This window comes from Gorilla gorilla, chromosome 18 (genome assembly GCF_029281585.2).
Source record: "Gorilla gorilla gorilla isolate KB3781 chromosome 18, NHGRI_mGorGor1-v2.1_pri, whole genome shotgun sequence".
NCBI classification, from domain to species: Eukaryota; Metazoa; Chordata; class Mammalia; order Primates; family Hominidae; genus Gorilla; species Gorilla gorilla.
The window spans coordinates 6,670,191-6,692,254 of NC_073242.2; the positions used below are offsets into that span (position 1 = coordinate 6,670,191).

Sequence of the window (22,064 nt, forward strand, 5' to 3'; positions counted from 1 at the left end):
AGTCTCTGAGGGCGTGGCCAATCGAGGATGGGCGTGGCTTTAGGCGCGCACAGCGGCGAGGTTCTGCGCGGGCGCGGAAGACGGGCAGCGCGTGGCGGAAGGCAGGCTTGCTCCTCGGGGTGGGGGAGGGTATCCGGCTTAAGGGGCCTGCGGTGGACGCCACTTCTTAATGTCGGGGGTCTTCGCGGGGCTCACCTCGGCTCCTAGGGTTCGGGACGGTACGCACCAGCCACCTTCGCGCCAGAGGCGGTAGGGCGCCACGGAGAGGAACCGCTCTAGGCACGTAAGGCCTCGTGAGGTTGCGTCGCGCGCGGAGCACTCTGGGACTTGTAGTTCTGGAGATGGAGCGAGCTGTGCCGCTCGCGGTGCCTCTGGGTCAGGTGAGACGGACGTGGTGCGCGTTGCCTTCTGGGGTTTGTAGTTCACGCATGGCTGGGACGGGGCGGGCAGGGAATCGTGCCCTGAGCCCTGTTTTGCCTGGGCTATTTGTGGAACTCAGACTCTGACCAGGGGGGCGGGATAGTAACCCAGAAGTGCTTCAGGGGCTTAACGCAAGTCAGAGAGTAGGAATTATAAATCAGTACGTTTTTCTATGTTGGGGTAGTAGAGGTACTTTTTTTTTTTTTAATTTTCTAGTTCTTGCAAAGCACTTTTTTTTTTTTTTTTGAGACAGAGTCTCACTCTGTCACCTAGGCTAGAGTGCAGTGGCGCGATCTCAGCTCACTGCAACCTCCGCCTCCCAGGTTCAAGCGATTCTCCTGCCTCAGCCCCCCGAGTAGCTGGGACTATAGGCGTGTGCCACCATGCCCAGCTAATTTTCGTGTTTTTAGTAGAGACAGGGTTTCACATGTTGACCAGGCTGGTCTCGAACTCCTGACCTCAGGTAATCTGCCTGCCTTGGCTTCCCAAAGTGCTAGGATTACAGGTGTGAGCCACCACGCCCGGCCAAATTTTTTTTTTTTTTTTTTGAGATGGAATTTCACTCTTGTTGTCCAAGCTGGAGTGCAATGGCTCCATCTCTGTTCACCGCAACCTCCGCCTCCCAGATTCAAGCAATTCTCCTGCCTCAGCCTCCTGAGTAGCTGAGATTACAGGCATGCGCTACCACTCCCAGCTAATTTTGCATTTTTAGTAGAGATAGGGTTTCTCCATGTTGGTCAGGCTGGTCTTGAACTCCTGACCTCAGGTGGTCCACCTGCCTTGGCCTGCCAAAGTGCTGGGATTACAGGCGTGAGCCACTGCGCCCGGCCCCACATTTTTAAATTTTTTGTTGAGACAGAGTCTCACTGTGTTGCCCAGGCTGCTCTCAAACTCCTGGCCTCCCAGAGCGCTGGATTACAGGCATGAACCGCCACACCCGGCTTAAGCACTGAGTGACAGCCCCATGTAAAGCTCTTGTCTATACACTAGCTCATCTAATTGTGATGGAATCTTCTGTGAGCTCCATTCGTCAGTTGAGGAAGCTGGCAGGAGAGGCCTGGGTGCTTGCTCAGAGGTCCCTGAGGCATCACCTCAACTCTCCCCTTCTTCAGTGTCTTCTTGGAGCCACCCATGGGACTGCATGGGCAGGTGCTGGCTTGGGGCGGGGCCGCCTCAAAAGAAGGCTGAGAAGTCAGGACAGTGGGAGGCCTGGCAGGTTTTGGGGGAAGCAGGGAGGAATCTGTGGATGGGAGGTTTCATACGTCCCAGGCAGGCCTCATCCAGTCTTTCCCTGCAGACAGAGGTGTTCCAGGCCTTGCAGCGGCTCCATATGACCATCTTCTCCCAGAGCGTCTCACCATGTGGGAAGTTTCTGGCGGCTGGCAACAATTACGGGCAGATTGCCATCTTCAGGTACCCTCTGCCGCTGTCCACCCATTAGCCCTGGCACTTGGCCCTCATGGGATGGATGCCCCTGTTTCTGACTCCTGGGTCCCCTCCACTGTCCCTGCAGCTTGTCCGCTGCTTTGAGCTCAGAAGCCAAAGAGGAAAGTAAGAAGCCGGTGGTGACTTTCCAAGGTGGGTATAGCTGTGGAGTCTGGCTTCGGGACTTTGGGTGGGATTGGCTCACTCAGTTCTGCATTTCTCTTTAGCCCATGATGGGCCCGTCTATAGCATGGTTTCCACCGATCGACATCTGCTTAGTGCTGGGGATGGGGAGGTGAAGGCCTGGCTTTGGGCGGAGATGCTCAAGAAGGTAAGGAGTCGAGCTTGGGAAAGGGCTGGGGTGCCTGGACCCAGAGAGAGCCTTTGAGATCACCTGGTATTTTCTCTTTTGAAGGGCTGTAAGGAGCTGTGGCGTCGTCAGCCTCCATACAGGTGAGCAGGGCCACGTGGACAGAGGGTGCATCAGGGTGAAGCCACTTCCTCACTGACCTTGCCTTTCCTTCCCCAGGACAAGCCTGGAAGTGCCTGAGATCAATGCTTTGCTGCTGGTCCCCAAGGTCTGAGCCCCATGTGACTGTTCTTGGTCCAAACTTTGATCCTTCACCCTCTGCCTATCCTGATTTGACATTGACTTTCTGCCTCACCCTGCTCCTCCACAGGAGAATTCCCTCATCCTGGCTGGGGGAGACTGTCAGTTGCACACTATGGACCTTGAAACTGGGACTTTCACGGTGAGCAGGGTCCTGGAGCCCTAGAGCAGGTCTAGGTCAGGGAGAGGCACTCTTCCCAGGTCTCCTCCTGACATCACCCCTCTACATGCAGAGGGTCCTCCGGGGCCACACAGACTACATCCATTGCCTGGCACTGCGGGAAAGGAGCCCAGAGGTGCTGTCAGGTGGCGAGGATGGAGCTGTTCGACTTTGGGGTAAGCAGGTGGCTGGTTGGAGGGCAAGATGGCAGTGAAGGAGGCTGAGGCAAGTGGGGCACCACTCACAGTTCTTTCCCCGCAGACCTGCGCACAGCCAAGGAGGTCCAGACGATCGAGGTCTATAAGCACGAGGTGAGGGTGTGACCGTGGCCATTGTCCTCTTCTCCCCCAACTCCTTGAATTCTCCAGGTCTTCACCTCTTTCCCCCCTCCCCTCCCCCTCCCAGGAGTGCTCGAGGCCCCACAATGGGCGCTGGATTGGATGTTTGGCAACTGATTCCGACTGGATGGTGAGCTGGGCAGACTGTGGGATGGGATGGCAGCTCCGGGCCCTGTCAGCTGTGGGCCTGTAGTTCACAGCTGGGGACTCCCACCTTTCTGTCTAGGTCTGTGGAGGGGGCCCAGCCCTCACCCTCTGGCACCTCCGATCCTCCACACCCACCACCGTCTTCCCAATCCGGGCGCCACAGAAGCACGTCACCTTCTACCAGGACCTGGTGAGGCCCTGTGTCTCACTTCTGCCACCCCCACTGACTCTTCCCTTCAGTCCTGACCCCTGAGCACCTTCCCTGTCCTCTGCAGATTCTGTCAGCTGGCCAGGGCCGCTGTGTCAACCAGTGGCAGCTGAGCGGGGAGCTGAAGGCCCAGGTGCCTGGCTCCTCCCCAGGGCTGCTCAGCCTCAGCCTCAACCAGCAGCCTGCCGCGCCTGAGTGCAAGGTGGGTCCGGCAGGGGCCGCGGAGCGGCTGGGAGGCAGGGGTGTGGGCAGGCCAGTCATGCCCCTCTTTCCTCCAGGTCCTGACAGCTGCAGGCAACAGCTGCCGGGTGGATGTCTTCACCAACCTGGGTTACCGAGCCTTCTCCCTGTCCTTCTGATCTCCGACGACACCCCCAGCCAGCTTAGGGTTTTAGAGTGTTTTTCATTTTCTTTTCTTTTTTTTTTTTACAATAAAGTTGCAGGCTTTTTTACCATGCTCTTTCTTTCTACGAATGGGGGCCAAATCGGTGGAGTGATTTATATATTACTTTGTCCGATCTTGATACATAAATACCCAGCCCCATCCCTGCCCTAGAAAAGACAGACCTATATTAATTCGGAAAATAGCTCTGTTCACCTGCCCCTGCCACCCACCTGGAGCTCCTGCCCCACAAAGCTGGCCCCTGCTCCCGATGAGCCCTTGCCCAGCATCCTGGGGCGGGGAGGGCATCAGCTTCTTTTGGAAGACAATCTGGGCCCTGTCGCTCCATTGGCCTGAAGAGGACAGTGAGCCCCTAAGTGGGCAAGGGAAGCCCTCTGGGCCCAGCCCTCAGGTCCTTCGGAAGAGGTTACTGAGAAAGCCACCGGCGGGCCCGGGGCCCAGGCGCAGCGAGAAGCGGGGCGCGGCACGGCGCGGGGTCGACGACGACGCGGCGGTGCTCAGCTCCTTCAGGCGCTGTGAGCGCAGCTGCTGCCCGATCACCACCTGCATGTCGTCCTGCGGGAGGCCGTGGTCGGCTCAGCGCCGGTCCCGCCCTCTGCCCCTCCCCGCACACGGGCCCCGCCCCTCACCTGCCAGGCCTCCAGCTCCTGCGTGAGCGCCACCTTCTGGCGGATGGCGCGCAGCAGCTCCCGAGACAGGGAGTCTCGCTCCACCGAGACGCGGTTGAGCTCCAGGGACAGCTCCAGGGCCCTAGGCGGGGAGGGGCAGAAGACGCGTTTGAGGGCGCTAGCGCCTCAGGGAGCCGGGGTGGCGGGGAACTTCTGGACCCGGGCTGGAGGAGGGCTGCCAACACCTAGATCAAGGAGGTCAGTGGGCCCCTGGGTGGGACTGGGGATCATTATAACCCGTATCAGAAGAGGAATCAGGAGCCCAGGAGGGCTCAGAGGGCGCTGGGGCGGTGGTCAATGGCTTGAGGCTTACTTGTTCACGGCCTCGTCCCGGTCTGAGAGGGCACTGTGCAGGCCCTCCCCAGGGTCTTCCTGCGCCCGCAGCTCCTTCTGCCTCTGCAGCTCTTCCCGCAGGGACTGCAGCTCTGCCTGCTGCAGCAAGATCTGTGAGCAGAGGAGGGGCCGTGCAGCAGATGCGCCAATGGGCCTTCCAGTCCCTGCTTCTCCCAGCAGCCCCGACTCTGGCTCTCCCCAGCCCTCCTCTGCCTGCGACAGACACCGCAGGCAGCTGTGGCCCTGTGCTGGAGACTCCGAGATGAGCCCTGTGAGCCCCTCAGGCTGGTGCGGGGTGGGGTGGAGCAGGGTTAGTTGGAGTGGTATAACCCTGCAGGAGGGATGCAGGGAGAAGCATTGAGAGTGGAACTAAGGGGAGAGGTGCTGTCCAGGAAGTCTTCCTGGAGGAGGTGGCATACAGGCTGGCTCTTGAAGTAAGTTTGTTGAGATGAAAGCCGATCCAGGTATAGGGAGCTTAGTGGGCAAAGGCTGGGAGGTGGACATGGGAGACAGAAACTGACAGCTGGAGGGGCCGTGCATCCAGCACCGTGCCCTCTCCCCCACCTCATCTTGCAGCTTGGCCACTTCCACCTCCTTCTCCTCCAGTATCTCCGCTGGACTGAGGGATGCTCGCTTCTTGGGGGGCTCTAAGATCTCTTCCGGGGGTGAAGGCTGGGGGCTGGACGCCTCTCGGGTCTCTGGGGACCGGGTGGTCTGTGGGCCAAAGAAATGGGTTAGTGGTGTGGAGTTTATTGGGGAAAGGAGGAAAGGCGGAGCCTGCAACCCTCTCGATGGCACAGGTAAGGGGGCTGGGGCCCCACGAGCTCACCGGGGTGTCTCCGCGTGCGTCGGCGCCCTGGCCCTCGTCGCGGTCGTCGAGGCTGTGGGCCAGTTCTGACTGCAACGAGGCACCCGACACGTCGGCGTCCTGGAGGCGTGACTCCTCCTCCAGCTCGGAGACGCGCCGCTGCAGCCTCCGCAGCGCACTCAGCGCCTCCCCAGCCTCTGACCGTGCGCGTTCCAGCTGTGGACGGTCCCGCAGACGGAAGCGCGGGCGGTCAGCCGGACGCACCCAACGCCGACATCCCGCGGCAGGTCCACACGGGGGCGCCGCGGAGAGCCCCGCACCCCAGCGGCCCAGGCTGTTCCCGTTCCTGGATCGCTGGGCGCCTTGGGCCGTGCACCTCCCTCAGCAGATATACAGTTTCCTCGCCTATAGAGCAGGGCCGCACCTCGAAGAGCCCCATCCCCTCCCCTGCCCAGTCTACCTCCTCATTCAGTAATTGTTTCATGCAGCATTTATTGGTGCTACTGAGGCTGCTTGTCCCACAGTAGTAAGAAGGGGCACTGGGATGCGAAGGCAGGCAAGCTGACCCCAAAGTGCAGACGCCTTTGATCTCTAACATCAGACCCTGCGTCCTCTTTTCATTTCTTTTTCTCCATCTCCATTACCCAGCCATGATCTAGGGGCTGTCATTCCTGGCCTGAGCTCTGGCATCAGCCCCCTCCCTGCTCTTCCAGCTGCCAGGCTCTGATGCACTCTAAGAGCATGCCTCCCCTGCTCAACAGCCTTCCGTGGTTCCCACTTGCCCATGGGCTAATAATGCCCATGCTCTTGTGGGCCAGCCTCTGGGCCTCCCAGTGATCCAGCTCTGGCCTCATCTCCCAGAAAGCCCTGAAGCCATTGCTAAGGGTCCAGGCAGTTGTAGTCCCCCAGCCCTGCAGGTCACCTCCAGGCTGTGCTCCCGGCGCTCCCGCCTCAGCAGCAGCAACTCCTCGTGGGTGGTCTGCAGTCTGCCCTGACCCTTCTCCACCTCCTCACGCAGGCCTCGGATCTGGGCCTCCAGGTCCTGCCGGCGGCTCTGCAGCATCTGGTTCTGGGGAAAGGACTGAGAGCTGGGGACAGGGGCAGCCCCTCCCAGCCCTCAGCCCGGCTTTTTTGGCTCAGATAATCCCCCAGCCCCAGCTGACACTCACTTCCCCCTGCAGACTCTCCAGCCGCGTCCTCAGCTCTGCCCCAGCCAGTGCCTGAGCCTGGCACTGTCCCCGAAGGGCGTCCAGTTCCCTCTGAAGTTCCTGCTCAGTCTGGGAGGCCTGGGGAGGTGGAAAGAGGGACAGAGGAGCCTCAGCACCAAACCCAATGCACCCACTCCCCACTGGGGACCCAGGCATCCTCCCCAACCTTGTCCAGGGCCCTGGGGTCAGGGCCATCCCACCTGAGCCAGCTGCTGGCTGAGCCGGAGGTTCTGCTCACTGAGCTCGCTGAGGGCCCGTGCCCGTTCTCGCCCACTGTCCTGCTGCTCTGAGCGCTGCTCCCCAAGCTGGGCCCGCAGGGCCTCCACATCCCCCTCCAGCTCCACGGCCCTGGCCTCCCACTCGGCTCCTCGGGCTGCCAGGCCTCGCCGGAGCTCATGGTTCTCCTGCTGGAGCCGCTGTGGGGGCCAGGGCAGAGGGACAGAGGCAGAGGGGCACTGTTGAGACTGGGCAGGCACAGAGAGATGGGGATGGAGGGACAGACACCTAGGGAGAAAGCCTAAGGGGGCCTTGTGTCCAAGACAGACACAAAAGCAAGGGAGAGTGAGGGAGGAAGCGTGAGCAAGACCCAGAGATTTAGAGGGAAGGTTCCGAGCAGACAGGACACGTGGGCCCGGGGCAAGGGTGGGGGTGGGGATCTCTGATGACCACTCACCTCCAGCTGCTGCCTGGGCTTCTGGACCTGAGGTCGCAAGCGCCGTTTTTGGCGCCTGAGTCTGGCAGAGTTCAAGCCCCGGCCCATGGCAGCACACACCTGCTGTGTCCCAGGGGCTCTGGAGGCCTGGACTCTGCCCAGCCCCCTCCCCGGCTCCTCCTAGCCAGTTCCCTCTAATTAACCCTGGTCAGCCCCGCCCTGGCCCAAAAACCTGTCTGACCAGCGGGGGAACGCCCTGGCACACCCAGATGCCCAGCGTGGGGAGGCAGATGAGTCGGGGGTTAACCTCTGGCCCACTCTCTCTAGGCCCTCAAAGCGGGATGGGCCTGGATGAAGGTGACAATTGCCACAGCTGCTGCAGCGACTGGCAGGTACCCTGCATTAGGGCTCTATCTGCATTGCTTCATTTCATCCACTAGAGGGAGAATCACTAACGTCCTGGGTTTACAGGTGGAACAAGCTCAAGAGTTGCTAAGGGCCTTGCCTAAGGACACACAGTCATTTATTGTTGTTTTTATTTTTTATTTATTTATTTATTTTGAGACAGATCTTTACTCTTTGGCCCAGGCTAGAGCACAGTGGCACTATCTCAGCTCATGGCAATGTCCGCCTCCCAAGTTCAAGAGATTCTCCTGCCTCAGCCTCCCAAGTAGCTAAGATTACTGGCGTGCGCCACCCTGCCCGGCAAATTTTTTTGTTTTCTTAGGAGAGACGGGGTTTCACCATGTTGGCCAGGCTGGTCCTGAACTCCTGGCCTTAAGCGATCCACCCTCCTCGGCCTCCCAAAGTGCTGGGATTACAGGCATGAGACACCGTGCCCAGCCGACACACAATAACTTCACAAAGCAGGGATGCCAACTCAGGCAGCAGAACTCTTAACCGAATACTGCAGAGGCAACACAGCTTCAGGATTAAGCTGTCAGGTTCAAGGTCAGATTGTCCTGGCTGATGCTCGGCTGTGCTAATGCCTTGTGGTCTGGACACAATATCTCTAAGTCTATCCACCCACACTACTATCAATCCTCCCACATTTCCTGAGCTCCACTTGTTCTGGGGTCTGCTGTCAGCGGCACTTGAGACCACCAAGTTCACCGCTTCAAGCAGCTTAGAGTCCAGAGGGCATGGACACATGCCGGAGCCAGGTAGTTTCAGGGAGACAGTAAGGGCTGTAAAGAGACCCGGGAAATGATAGACAGTAAGGAGTGGGGTGGGGGTGGAGGGTCCTTCAAGGAGGACGTCATGTTTGAGTTGACTTCTGCAGGACAAGAAGAGCCACCAGAAAGAAGGCTAGGCATTAAGGAACAGCAAGTGCAAAGTTCCTGAGGGAACAAGCGTGAGTTCTTGGAGGAACTGAAAAGAGCCCTCATTGTCGGGGAGAGGGTGGTTCGGCTGCCCTTCTTGGAGGAGGGGAGAAAGGGGTGGTGCTGCTGTGATGAGGTCAGGGAGTAGCCCAGTTCTCCGGGACTTTTAGGCCCTGGGGAAGGGTTTTGGTTTCATTCTAAGTGTGAGGGGGAGATTCTGGTTGAGGAGTGAAATGATCTGATTTGCAGTTTTTGAAAATCCTGGGCTGTCCCTTAGAGAATGGGCTCCAGGGGTCAAAGGTGGAAGCTGGGGGCTGGGCGCGGTGGCTCACACCTATAATCCCAGCACTTTGGGAGGCTGAGGCAAGTGGATCGCCTAAGGTCAGGAGGTCAAGACCAGCCTGGCCAATATGGTGAAACCCCGTCTCTACTAAAAATACAAAAATTAGCTGGGCTTGGTGGTGCACACCTGTAATCCCAGCTACTCGGGAGGCTGAGGTGAGAGAATCACTTGAACCCAGGAAGCAGAGGCTGCAGTGAGCCAAGATCGCACCACTGCACTCCAGCCTGGGCGACAGAGCGAGACTCCATCTAAATAACAACAGGAATAAAAGAGTGGAAGCTGGGGACTCAGGAGAAGGTGGCTGGAGTGTCTGGGGCAGAAGGGATGGAGGCTGTGATCTGTGATCAGCTTGGAGGCTGCAGAGCTGACCAGTGGGTGGTTGGAGTTTGGAAGAATCAAAAGGGCTTGTGGATATTGGGGGGAATTTGTTCACTCAAGAAAGGTTGGCTGAGCGCATTGACTCACACCTGTAATCCCAACACTTTGGGAGGCTGAGGCAGGCAGTTTGGTTGAGCCCAGGAGTTTGAGACCAGCCTGGGCAACATGGTGAGACCCCATCTCTACAAAAAATGCAAAAATTAGCCAGGTGTGGTGGTGCATGTGTGCCTGTAGTCCCAACTACTCAGGAGGCTGAGATGGGAGGATTGCTTGAGCTCATGAAGTTGAGGTTCCAGTGAGCTATGATTGCACCACTGCACACTATAGCCTGGGTGACAGAGGGAGACCCTGTCTCCAAAAAAAAAAAAAAAAAAAAAAATAGAGAAAGAGTCCAAGGAGGTGCACAGGCTCTGGTCCTCAAGGTTGGGAAGGCGAGGATGGGGACAGCAGGTGATGGGGGCATGGAATCGAGTGCGTGGAATCAAGTGCCACTTGTGTTGAGATGCCCACTAGGTGGCCTGGTGGAGAGGGTTAGCTACCCAGGTCAGGCTCAGGGCAGTGGTTGGGGCCGACGCAGCAGATAAAGGAGGGTGTTCAGGAGACCAGATGTGAGCCCCAGAGCAAGAATTGGGCCAAAAATAGAACCTGGGCAGAGGGAACTGTTCCTACCTCATTGGGCTGGGCAAGAATCAATGGAGAGTCATGGAAAGCACTCAGCCCAGTGCCAGGCAAGGAGTGGACACCCATGACTGTTGCCTGGTGTTCCGCTATACTGCTGAGGAGCTGGACACAAGATCCAGAGAGGGCCAGCAGCTGACCCAGGGTCACACAGCTGGACAAGGGTCTGAACCCAGTTTGTTTTTGTTTTTTGAGATGCAGTCTCGCTCTGTCACCCAGGCTGGAGTGCAGTGGCATGATCTTGGCTCATAGCAACCTCTGCCTCCGAGGTTCAAGTGATTCTCCTGCCTCAGTCTCCCAATTAGCTGGGACTACAGGCACACCCCATCATGCCTGGCTAATTTTTTTTGTATTTTTAGTAGAGACGGGGTTTCACCATGTTGGCCAGGCTGGTCTTGAAGTCCCGACCTCAAGTGATCCAGCCACCTCAGCCTCCCAAAGTGCTGGGATTACAGGTGTGAGCCACCATGACTGGCCTGAATCCAGGTCTTAATCCTCAGAGTTCATGCCTTTTTTTCTTTCCTTTCCTTTCCTTTGTTTCTTTTCTTTCTCTCTCCTTCCTTCCTTCCTTCCCCTTCCTTCCTTCCTTCCTTCCTTTTTTATTTTTCAGGATCTCACTCTGTTGCCCAAGCTGTAGTGCAGTGGATCATAGAATCATAGCTTACTGCACCCTCAAACTCTAAAATTCCTGGGCTCAAGTGATCCCCCTGCCTCGGCCTCCTGAGTAGCTGAGACTACAGGTGCCACCACCACATCCAGCTAATTTTCTTATTTTTTGTAGAGACAGAGTCTCACTACGTTGCCCAGGCTGTTCTCGAACACTGGGCTAGTGATCTTCCTGCCTTGGCCTCCCAAAGTGCTGGGATTACAGGTGTGAGGTACTGTGCCCGGCACCCAGAGTTCATGTTCTTTGCCACTGGGCAACACTGCCAGGGGGACTGGGCCCAGCTCTGACCTGTTCCAAAGTCCCCCCCTCGCCCGGCTGTCCTCCCCAGCTCCTCTCTCCTTCCCTTGCCTGACTCCCTTCCCTTGTCCTCTCCAGGCCCACCCGTCCTCCCCTGCCCACCCACCCACCCACCCACCCGTCCGGTGCTAGCTCACTTCCTCACGCTCCAAGTGCTGGGCACTCAGCGTCTCCAGCTGCCGCCGCAGCTCTTCATTTCGCTCCAGAAGCATCTTGCCGAGCTCCGCGGCCAACAGCAGGTCTTTCTCCTTCTGCTGCAGCTGCAAGGCTAGGTCCTCGGGCTCTTCAGGCCCTGGGCCCCCTCCCAGGAATGAGTCCCGCCGCTCCAGCACAAAGGGGAAGAAGCCCTCGTCGCCGCTGGGAGAGGCGCCCCCTGAGAGCGGCCTGGACGGGAAGCTGGGCCCATCTGGAGAGCTCATGTCACCTGCAGCATCTGCGGGGACAGGTGGCTGCGGGACACTCTACTCTGCAGCCTGACAGGGGCTCACCCTCCGCCCAACACCTGGCCCTCCAGGAATTCCCCACCTGCTGCTAGCCTGCCCGGTCCTGCAGCCAGGGCTTCCTGGGCCACGAAGGGTTAATGACCTGTGTTTTGGCTACCCAGTTCCGTTAATGTCCCTGGGGTAAACTGAGGCAGGAAGCAGAAGGAAATGATCTGCCCAGCCTTTGGCCTCTGCCAGACAATCTCTGTATCCAGGAAAGCTCATTCCAGTGCTCCAGGGCTACAGGCCACCTCTGCTCCCTGTCCCCTCTCTTCCCAGAACCCAGCAGTTTGGCTTGTAGCCCCTCGCCATCTGAGACAGTTCCCAGAACCCAGGTTCTCAGGGACTCAGCAGTTGGAGTTGAGCCCAGCCTCTTCTCCTCTCAGGAATGCAGGACCCTAAGGCTTGGGAACTGAGGTATCTTCGCCACCAGGAATCCAGCTCCTTCCCCTGCCAGAAGCCCAGATCCCAGCCCCTGACCTCCCAGGTCTCTCGCCCTCATTCTCCTGTTACCTCCTGAGCAGGTGCTTTGACTCCACCCTCCAGACTCAGAGGTCCCCACCTCCAATGTCCCCCACCAAGGATTCCCACCCCAGTCCCCATTTTCCACGGGACTCAGGCATTCATGCCCCCACCCCTCCGGACTCAGGAGCCCTGACCCTCAGCCCCCCAGTTTCCCAGGGCCCTGGCGTGGGGCCCAGGACAGGGCGAGGTAACAGGTTATGCCGGCCGCCCGGCCGCAGCGCGGCTCGGAGTTTCTGTTTACTTCCCGGTCCGCCCCTGGGGACGGGAGCCCTGGGCTCCCCTAGGGCTGCTCAGGGGCTGGGGTTCAGGGGCTCGGGTCAGAGGGCCCGACACAACAGCTTTACCAGCCCCAGCCCTCCGGGGGGTCACCACCCACTAGGCACACACACGCGTGCTCTCCCTCCTCCTCTCGCCCGGTGTCCCTGTGCAGCCCTGCTCGCAGGACATGAGTGTCACGGTGGTCCCAGCCCAGCCGCCCCCAGGCCGCTCCCGGGGATCTCCCTGACCTGGCCCTCGCGGGCCCCGCTCCCCCGCCCCGCTCCACGCGAGAGACAGGGACCGGGAGACCGCTCCCCCTCCCCTTCCGCACCTAGCTGCCCAGGTGTTGGGGCCTCCAGCCCCCCGACCCCCAGCCCCAGGCGTCGGAAGCCCAGAGAAGCGGCTGGGCTCACCCCCGACGGCTGAGTTCCTGCCGGCGCCCCCGGTTCCCCGGCGATCCCGGTTCCCCTGCCCCCGCCCCGGCTCCCCCACCTTCTCCGCCGACGCGGCCGGACCAGGCCCTCCCCAGGCTCGAGGGGCCCGGCCCTCGGCGTCCCCCAGGCTCTCACCCGAAGCCGCCGGGCTCCCTCCGAGGTCCCCGCGGTCTCCGGTCCCCTCTTCCGGAGGCGGCTCCAGGTGTGCGGCCAACACAGGTGAAGGGGCGGGGCCGCGGCAGGGGCCGGGGCGCTCCCTGGCTGCCTGAATGGCCGGGTGGGGTCGAGGGACAGTCGCTTCCACCTGGGTGGGGGGCACTGGCGCAACCTGCTGTGGTTGCAAATGGCCCGGCCAGTTAACTGAGCATCTACTGTTTGCAGATCCTACATTGAGGTAGCCGCCGCTCCTTTCCCGTCACGACTGCCTTGCCCTGTGGGGTAGGAAATTATTAGCAACGACAACAACACCGAATCTGACATCTTAAGCATTCTGCTAAGTAAACTCTTTTTTATTTTTTAGAGATGGGATTTTGCTCTGTCACGCAGGCTGGAGTGCAGTGGCACCATCACTGCAGTCTCGTCCTCCCAGGCTCAAGCGATCCTCCCACCACAGCCTCCCCAGTAGCTGGGACTGCAGGTACATGCCACCATGCCCGGCTAATTTTTGTACTTTTTGTAGGGGTGGGGTTTCACCATATTGCCCAGGCTGGTCTCAAACTTCTGGATTCAAGCAATCCTCCCGCTTCAGCCTCCCAAAGTGCTGGGATTACAGGCATGAGCCTCTGCTTCTGGCCAAGTAAACTCTTTTATAGGCATAACTTGTTGACCTTTTTTTTTTTTTTTGAGATGGAATTTTACTCTTCTTGCCCAGGCTGGAGTACAGTGGTGCCATCTCAGCTCACAGCAGCCTCTGCTCCCGGGTTCAAGTGATTCTCCTGTCTCAGCCTGGTGAGTAGCGGGTACTATAGGCATGCACCACTACATCCAGCTAATTTTGTATTTTTAGTAGAAATGGTGTTTCAATGTGTTGGCCAGGCTGGTCTCAAACTCCTGACCTCGTGATCCGCCCACCTCAGCCTCCCAAAGTGCTGGGATTACAGAGTGAGCCACCTCCCCGGCTCACCTTGTTGACTTTCATGATGACCTGATGAGGAGGAACTGCTGTCATCCCCATCTTACAGATGAGGAAGCTGAGGCTCGGGGGCGGAGGGGGGTCCTCCACCTTGTTTGGGGTCCCCTGGTCAGAACTTGAAGGTGAACAGCACAAGTGTGGCTTTAGGGTCATGCTCTTTACTGATTCCCATGCCGCAGACAAGGACACTGTAGCCCAGGCAGTGAGAGTGACTTGCCCAGAGCCATGCCCGAGTCCGTGTGGCTCCACACCTGGGGTTCTCAGTTCCTGAGTTATGCAGAGCTGGGGACCATGCTCTTGTCTGGGACAGGGGCCTTGGTGTGGAGATGGGAAGGTCCAGGGCTGGGGACCCAGGGTGGCTTGGGCAGCAGTGATGCCCCATCCATGGCCTTGTGTCTTGTCACGATTTATCTCCAGACTCCAGGGCTCCCTGGGCCTCGTGACAGGGGCTCCTGGCCTGGAGAGCAGGACAGATGGAAGGCTGGGAGCAGTGGCGTGCTGGTAAGCATTTAACAACAGGCTCCCCGGCTAAAACAAAAGCGCTCACTCGTTGCATTTGCCAATATCCATGATGCAGTACCCGCTCCTCGGCTGACTTCCAGCTACTCACCTGGCGTCACGGAGTGCAGAGGCAGAAGGGGCTGTGCACATCAGCTCTGGCTGGCCGGTGTCAGCTGGGTCCGTACACCTCTGGCTGGGGGTCAGGACTCCTGAGCCTTGGGGGTCTGGGGGCTACTTACTTGGGTTCTAGAAAAATAGGAGGAGGGTGGGGGCTGGGACTCCTGGCTTGTGGGAAAAGGGGAGCAAGACTCCTTGGAGGGGTGACTTAGGAACTGGGACTCCTGGGTCCTGGGGCTGGGTTTTCTGCCAGCAGAGAGTAGGGGAGCCAGAGATTTGTCTTACAGCCACATTGCCCAGCAAGCCTGACACTTTCTCCCACTGCACCTGTGGGAGCAGCCTGGTAGCCACTGGAGGACTGAAGACATCCCAGCCTCCCCTGGGTGCTGCTATGTGACCCTCTGGAAATAGAAGCTCAGTGTCCCCTCCAAATGCCAGTCACCCTGGGCCCCACTCACACCGACTCGTAGCACATCTTGAGCGCCTCCTGCCAGGCTGAGCTCATCCCAGGATGAAGTGATTACAGCCCTACTCCCAGAAGGTTCACAGTCCACCTGGGCCATGGGAGGGAGCGTAGACCTATAAACCAGAAATGAACCAATAAAACAGTACAGCAAAGTGCTTGGCCCATGGGTGCTGGCATCACATGGCTTCGGTCCAGGATCCAGTTGGCCACATACCAGATGTGGGTGCCTGTGCCCTTCAGCTGATTAACCTCTGCAGCCCTCAGTTTCCCCATCTGTAAAATGGGGATGATAGTTCCTAGCTTATAGGGATGTGAGGATTTTTTTTGAGATGGAGTCTCGCTCTCTCCCCCAGGCTGGAGTGCGGTGGTGAGATCTCGCCTCACCGCAACCTCTGCCTCCCGGTTTCAAGCGATTCTCCTGCCTCAGCCTCGTAAGTAGCTGGGATTACAGGCGTGTGCCACCATACCTGGCTAATTTTTGTATTTTTAGTAGAGACAGGGTTTCACTGTGTTGGCCAGGATGGTCTTCAACTGACCTCAGGTGATCTGCCCGCCTCAGCCTCCCAGAGTGCTGGGATTACAGGCGTGAGCCACCGTGCCTGGCCAGGTGTGAGGATTAAATGAGTGTGAAGTGCCAGCACTTAGTCCTTGCTGGTGATCTCCGCGTGGCCACCAGAGATGACTCACCTGCATGTCACACTCTATTTCATCCTCAGAGCAACCCTATGAGGTCACGCCATTCACAGGTGAGGAGCCCAGCTCAGAGAGGCTAAGTCATTTGTCTGTGGGTACATAGCAGAGCCTTCATCCCAGCTTGCCTAGCTCTCAGCCTCAATCACTCTTGGGAAATTTGTGTTGTTTTTGTTTTTTCGGAGATAGGGTCTCACTCTGTCACCCAGGTTGAAGTACAGTGGCATGATCATAGCTTACAGCAGCCTCGAACTCTTGGGCTCAAGCGATCCTCCTGCCTAAGCCTCCTGAGTGACTGGGACAACAGGCAGATGCCATCATGCCCTGCTAACTTTTTTATTTTTTGTTTGTTTGTTTGTTTGTTTGAGACAGAGTCTCGCTCTGTCGCCCAGGCTGGAGTGCAGTGGCACGATCTTGGCTCACTGCAAGCTCCGCCTCCCGGGTTCACGCCATTTTCCTGCCTCAGCCTCCCGTGTAGCTGGGACTACAGGCGCCCGCCACCACGCCCGGCCAATTTTTTGTATTTTTAGTAGAGATGGGGTTTCATCGTGTTAGCCAGGATGGTCTCGATCTCCCGACCTCATGATCTGCCCGCCTCGGCCTCCCAAAGTGCTGGGATTACAGGCGTGAGCCACCACGCCCAGCCTAACTTTTTTATTTTTTGTAGAGATGCGGTCTTGCTATGTTGCCTAGGCTGGTCTCGACTTCTGGCCTCAAGCAATCCTCCTGCCTTGGCCTCCCAAAGTGCTGGGATCTGAGGCATGAGCCAGTGTGCCTGGCTTTGAATATTTGAATCTGGTCCTCAGTCTCCTCTGGACCCAGGAGTCCTGGCCTCCATCTCCCTGTTGGGTCTAAGAGTCCTGGCCACCCAGCGTGCAGGGGCCCTCAGCCCTCCCCTCACCCCCAGGCTCCCTGCCGATCCCAGGAGAAAAATGAATAGGAGGGACAGAGTGACCTCAGGGAAGGCCCGGGGAGGCTAGGACATGTCTGGTTAAGAAGGAAGGGATCGCCGGGCACGGTGGTTCATGCCTGTAATCCCAGCACTTTGGGAGGCCGAGGTGGGTGGATCACGAGGTCAGGAGATTGAGACCACCCTGGCTAACATGGTGAAACCCCGTCTCTACTAAAAATACAAAAAATTAGCCGTGTGTGGTGGCGGGCGCCTGTAGTCCCAGCTACTCAGGAGGCTGAGGCATGAGAAGCGCTTGAACCTGGGAGATGGAGGTTGTAGTGAGCCAAGACCGCACCATTGCACTCCAACCTGGGAGACAGAGTGAGACTCCATCTCAAAACAAAAACAAAAACAAAAGACAAAACAAAACAAAATACAAAAATTAGCCGGGCGTGGTGGCATGCGCCTGTAATCACAACTACTTGAGAAGCTGAGGCAGGAGAATCAGTTGAACCCGGGCAGCAGAGGTTGAAGTGAGCTGAGATCGCACCACTGCACTCCAACCTGGGTGACAGAGCAAGACTCCATTTCAAAAAAGAAAAAAAAGAAGGGAAGGATGATCACCCAGCCTCACCTGCTCTCCAGCCCAAACAAGCCAGCTTCCAGGGTGCTTAGTTTGGAATGCCCTCCCCGCCTTTCCATCCACCCGCTGAGCCCTGGGGGGTTCTGAGTCTTGGTTGGGAGTTGAGGAGGGGTCTCATCCCTGGGGAAGCCTTGTCAGATCTCACAATGCTGTGGGAGTCTATGCTAGGCATCCAGAGGCCAGCAGAACCCCACTCTCCTCTTGCCCTTCCCCAGAAGCAGTCTGGTAGAAATAACTTGGGTCCAGACCCAGGTGCCTCCAGGCTTTTATGACGTATGCTAAGTCCATGAACAGTAGGTAGTATTGTTTGGAGCATTTAAAACCTTTATATAAAATATTTCACACTGAATTCATTGTTCTGCAACTTGTTTTTTTTGATGTATGCTTATGTTTCCAAGTGTTTTCTCCCACTTATTAAAAAAAAAAAATCAGGGCAGGCACGGTGGCTCATGCCTGTAATCCCAGCACTTTGGGAGGCCTAGGAGGTGGGTGGATCATGGGGTCAGGAGTTCAAGACCAGCCTGGCCAAGATGGTGAAACGCCCTCTCTACTAAAAATACAAAAAATTAGCTGGGCATGGTGGCAGATGCCTGTAATCCCAGCTACTTGGGAGGCTGAGTCAGGAGAATCGCTTGAACCTGGGAGACAGAGGTTGCAATGTGCTGAGAATGTGACACTGCACTCCAGCCTGGGTGACAGAACAAGAGTCTGTCTCAGAAAAAAAAAAAAAAAATCAGCTTTGGCTGAGCACAGTGGCTCACACCTGTAATCCCAACACTTTGGGAGGCTGAGACGGGCAGATAACTTGAGGCCAGAAGTTTGAGACCAGCCTGGGCAACATGGCAAAACCCCGTTTCTACAAACAATACAAAAACTAGCAGGCCATAGTGGTGTGTGCCTATAGTCCCAGCTACTCACAGGGCTAAGGCAGGAGGATCACTTTAGTCCAGGAAGTGGAGGCTGCAGTGAGCTGAGATTGTGCCACTGTACTCCAGCCTGGGTGACAGAGCAAGGCCCTATCTCAAAAAAAAAAAAAAAAATTTCAGCTTTATTGAGGTAGGTATTAGCTTCCTAGGGCTGATGTATGTAACAAAACATCCACCAGCACGTGAAACAGAGCAAGACCCCATCTCTACAAACATAAAGAATAATTAGTGGCACATGCCTGCGGCCCCGGCTGCTTGGGAGGCTGAGGTGGGAGGATCCCTTGAGCCCAGGAGGTCAAGGCTGCAGTGAGCCATGATTGCATCACTGCACTCCAGCCTGGATGAGAGAGCGAGACCCTGTCTCAAACAAAAAAAGAGAACCAAAAAAACCACAAACTGGGCTTACACAACAGAAAAATTATGGTATTACAGCTCTGGAGGCCAGAAGCCTGAAATGAGGGTTGGTTCCTTCTGGAGGCTCTGAGGGTGAATCTACTCCATGCCTCTCCCTGGGCCATGGTGACTATAGATGCTCCTTGGTGTTCTGTGCCTTGTGGCGACATCAGTCCAGTCGCTGCCTCTGCTTTCACATGACCTGCCCCTCTAGGTCTTCTTAGTCTATGACTGAAATTTCCCTCTTTTATAAAGATGCCAGCCATTGAATTTAGGGCCCACCCTAAATGTAGGATGATCTCATCTTGAGATCTTTAGCTTATGTCTGCAAAGACCCATTTTTCGTTTTCCTTTTCTTTCTTTGAGACAGAGTCTCGCTCTGTCACCCAGGCTGGAGGGCAGTGGTACGATCTCAGCTCACAGTAACCTCTGCCTCCCGGGTTCAAGCAATTCTCCTGCCTCGGCTTCCCAAGTAGCCGGGACCACAGGTGCGAGCCACCACACCCAGCTAATTTTTGTATTTTTAGTACAGATGGGGTTTCACCATGTTTGCCAGACTGGTCTCGATCTCCTGACCTCGTGATCTGCCCGCCTCGGCCTCCCAAAGTGCTGGGATTACAGGCGTGAGCCACTGCGCCCGGCCAGCTTATGTATTTTTAAGACAGGGTCTCACTCTGTCACTTGGCTGGAATGCAGTGGTGCAGTACCAGCTCACTGCTGCCTCACTGTCCCGGGCACAGGTGATCCTCCCGCCTCAGCCTACCAAGTAGCTGGCACTATAGGTGTGCACCACCACTCCCAGCTAATTTGTGTATTTTTTGTAGAGACAGGGTCTCACTATATTGTCCAGGCTGGTTTCGAACGCCTGGGCTCAAGTGATCTGCCTGTGTTGGCCTCCCAAAGTGCTGGGATTACAGGCATGAACCACCGCGCCTGGCCTAAAGCGTAGGCTTTAATTTATACTAGGTAATAAAGTGCCTGACTCCCTTTTTGATGTTTTACAGCTGACAGCTTTAAAGCCCCGTGACTACCTCTTCTCCCTGTGCCCACCATGTGGGCAAGCTGATCTGAAGGCCCTGGTGCCCTCTCCCTCACTCTATAGAGAAATTTAAATTAGGAAAGTCCAGGCTGGTTGGAAGGGACCCTCATCCCACTTTATCCCCTAACCACAATAAAAGCCCCTCCTTGAATTACTTGAACACGGGAGGTGGAGGTTGCAGTGAGCCCAGATTGTGCCACTGCACTCCAGCCTGGGCGACAGAGTGAGACTCCATTAAACACACACACACACACACACACACAACAGCAACAACAAAAAAACCCTCCTTGCTCTCTTAAACCACTTTCAGAGCTGCCTGGGAGCCCACTCTGCTCTCCCAGAAAGCCTCATCGTTGAGTAATCAAACTCTTCTTATTCTCTTGGTGTGTTCGTGGCCTTATTGTTCTCTAATATGAACCAAATTTGGCACATAGGGTAAATCACAAAACATGCTTCTATCTGCAGAGGGTGAATTTCTTTTTATTTATTTATTTTATTTCTATATGAACAAATGCTGCCTCTCCTGCAGAGCATCCATTTCTTTCTTTCCGTTTTTGGTAGAAGTGCGGTCTCAGTATGTTGCCCAGGCTGGGTCTCCCTCAAATTCCAGGCCTCAAAGGATCCTCCTGCCTTGGCTTCCCAAAGTGCTGGGATTACAGGTGTGAGTCACCACACATCTGGCTAGAGCACGAATTTCATCTGGGTCACACCCGGCCAATACTTGGCATTGTCAGACTTCAAAATTTTGCCAATCTGATGACAAATGTGGGATCTGTTATGGAGTAAATTGTGCCCTGTCAATATTCTTATGTTGAACCGGGAATGGTGGCTCACGCCTGTAATGCTAGCACTTTGGGAGCCTGAGGCAGGAGAAATGGTTGAGCCTAGGAGTTCAAGAAAGCCCTGAGCAACACAGGGAGGCCCCGTCTCTACCAAAAGAAAAGAAAAAGAAAAAGAAAAAACATGGGCATGGTGGCTTGGGCCAGTTGTCCCAGCTACTTGACAGGCTGAGACAGGAGGATTGCTTGAGCCTAGGAGTTCCAGGCTGCGGTGAGCTATGATCATGCTACTGCTGCACTCCAGCCTGGGAGACAGAGCGAGACCCTGGCTCAAAACAAAAACAAAAAAACCAAAACCAACCAACCAAACAAAAAAACCAGAGAGAGAAGAAGAATTTGTATGTTAAAGCCCTAACCCCCAGTACCTCAGAATGTCATTATAGTTGGAGATAGAGCTGATAAAAAAGTGATTAAGTTAAAATGAGGCTTTTAGGGTGGCCCCGATGATTGACTTCTTACAAGAGGTCAATGACCGGGCGCGATGGCTCACGCCTGTAATCCCAGCACTTTGGGAGGCCGAGGCCGGCAGATCACGAGGTCAGGAGATGGAGACCATCCTGGCTAACACGGTGAAACCCGTCTCTACTAAAATACAAAAAAATTAGCCCGGCGGGGTGGCGGGCGCCTGTAGTCCCAGCTACTCGGGAGGCTGAGGTAGGAGAATGGCGCGAACCAGGGAGGCGGAGTTTGCAGTGAGCTGAGATCACGCCACTGCACTCCAGCCTGGGCGACAGAGCGAGACTTCGTCTCAAAAAACAAAAACAAACAAACAAAAAAGAGGACGATACATCTGGGGTGTGCAGGCGCAGGGGGACGACCGTGTGGGGAAACAGCAAGAAGACGCCCATCTGCCTGCCCAGGAGGAGGCATCAGGAGAAACTAGCCCCTCAGGCACCTTGATCTTGGCCTTCCAGTTTCCAGAACTGTGAGAACGTAAACTTCTGGTTGAGCCTCCCAGTCCTTGGTGTTTTGTTCTGGCGGCCCCAGCGAGCGGGCGCGGGATCGCAGTGTTTGCCTTTGCATCTCCAGCTCCGCATCCTGCTCGCTGTTTATTTTGTGAGCAGCTCCGGCGGCTGCCCCTCAACTGCTCCGAGACGGAGCAGTTTAACTCACACTCGCCCACCCGCCCTCCCCAGGAAGCCTCCCGCCCGCTTCCTCCAGTTCCTTCCCCACCTGTCCGGCCTCCTAGCCCGGTGCGCTCGGCGCGGAAGGGGGCGGCTCGCAGACCCCCAGGTCTCGGCTTCCCGGATCTCCCCCGCCTACTCACTCCCCGGTCCCCGGCTCCCGGCACTGGCAGGCGCTGTGGCTTCCGCGCAGTGGCTGCTGCATTTAAATGTCCGGCACTTAGGGAGAGGGGTGCAGTCGCGGAGCAGCCCCTGCTCCCGGCATCTAGAGGGGCCCAAAACCCCGCGTGCCCAGGCCGAGCCCCGCGCGCAGCCCACGTGGGCTGAGGGACTGAGTATTGGCCCTCGGGCAGCTGCAACCGCGCACAGCTGGAGCTGGCGGGGCGGAGGGCGGGCCGGGACCCCGCGGGGAAGGAGGCTTCCTTCCCAGCCTCCTGCTGCCCGGAAATCCCCCCGGCTCTCAGACAACCTGCCCCACGGGGTCCTGGGGGGAAGGAGCGGGGCGGGATACAGGGATGGGGAGGGCTGGCTGAGCCGA

At 57.0% G+C, this 22,064-nt stretch overlaps 3 protein-coding genes across 5 annotated transcripts; 2 read left to right on the forward strand and 1 right to left on the reverse strand.

The window, feature by feature from the left end:
- Positions 1-19: 19 nt before the first annotated feature.
- On the forward strand, positions 20-3,760 carry THOC6 (THO complex subunit 6). Its single transcript, XM_004057049.5, has 13 exons — positions 20-380; positions 1,718-1,833; positions 1,934-1,998; positions 2,073-2,176; positions 2,261-2,298; positions 2,375-2,423; positions 2,526-2,597; positions 2,689-2,791; positions 2,877-2,926; positions 3,021-3,083; positions 3,180-3,290; positions 3,376-3,510; positions 3,587-3,760. The coding sequence occupies exons 1-13, from the start codon at positions 342-344 to the stop codon at positions 3,665-3,667; spliced, it is 1,026 nt and encodes a 341-aa protein (XP_004057097.1). The 5' UTR covers positions 20-341; the 3' UTR covers positions 3,668-3,760.
- BICDL2 (BICD family like cargo adaptor 2) lies at positions 2,062-22,035 on the reverse strand. Of its 3 annotated transcripts, XM_055365075.2 has the most exons (14): positions 21,576-22,035; positions 14,973-15,093; positions 14,507-14,643; positions 13,888-14,011; positions 12,900-13,195; positions 11,203-11,514; positions 6,929-7,144; positions 6,690-6,806; positions 6,443-6,589; positions 5,542-5,736; positions 5,277-5,426; positions 4,693-4,823; positions 4,341-4,461; positions 2,062-4,266 (listed from the first exon to the last, which is right to left on the reverse strand). In XM_055365075.2, exons 6-14 carry the CDS (start codon positions 11,482-11,484, stop codon positions 4,099-4,101), a joined length of 1,527 nt encoding a protein of 508 aa, XP_055221050.1. In that variant the 5' UTR covers positions 11,485-11,514; positions 12,900-13,195; positions 13,888-14,011; positions 14,507-14,643; positions 14,973-15,093; positions 21,576-22,035; the 3' UTR covers positions 2,062-4,098. The 3 variants fall into 3 exon arrangements, with proteins under 3 accessions (XP_055221050.1, XP_004057096.4, XP_055221051.1); XM_004057048.5 differs by having other exon boundaries at positions 11,203-11,498; positions 13,888-14,643; XM_055365076.2 differs by lacking the exons at positions 11,203-11,514; positions 12,900-13,195; positions 13,888-14,011; ... (1 more) ...; positions 14,973-15,093; positions 21,576-22,035 and adding an exon at positions 7,402-10,358.
- On the forward strand, positions 11,522-12,978 carry LOC101133752 (putative uncharacterized protein FLJ46214). Its single transcript, XM_019012362.3, has one exon. The coding sequence runs from the start codon at positions 12,115-12,117 to the stop codon at positions 12,754-12,756; it is 642 nt and encodes a 213-aa protein (XP_018867907.1). The 5' UTR covers positions 11,522-12,114; the 3' UTR covers positions 12,757-12,978.
- Positions 22,036-22,064: the final 29 nt, after the last annotated feature.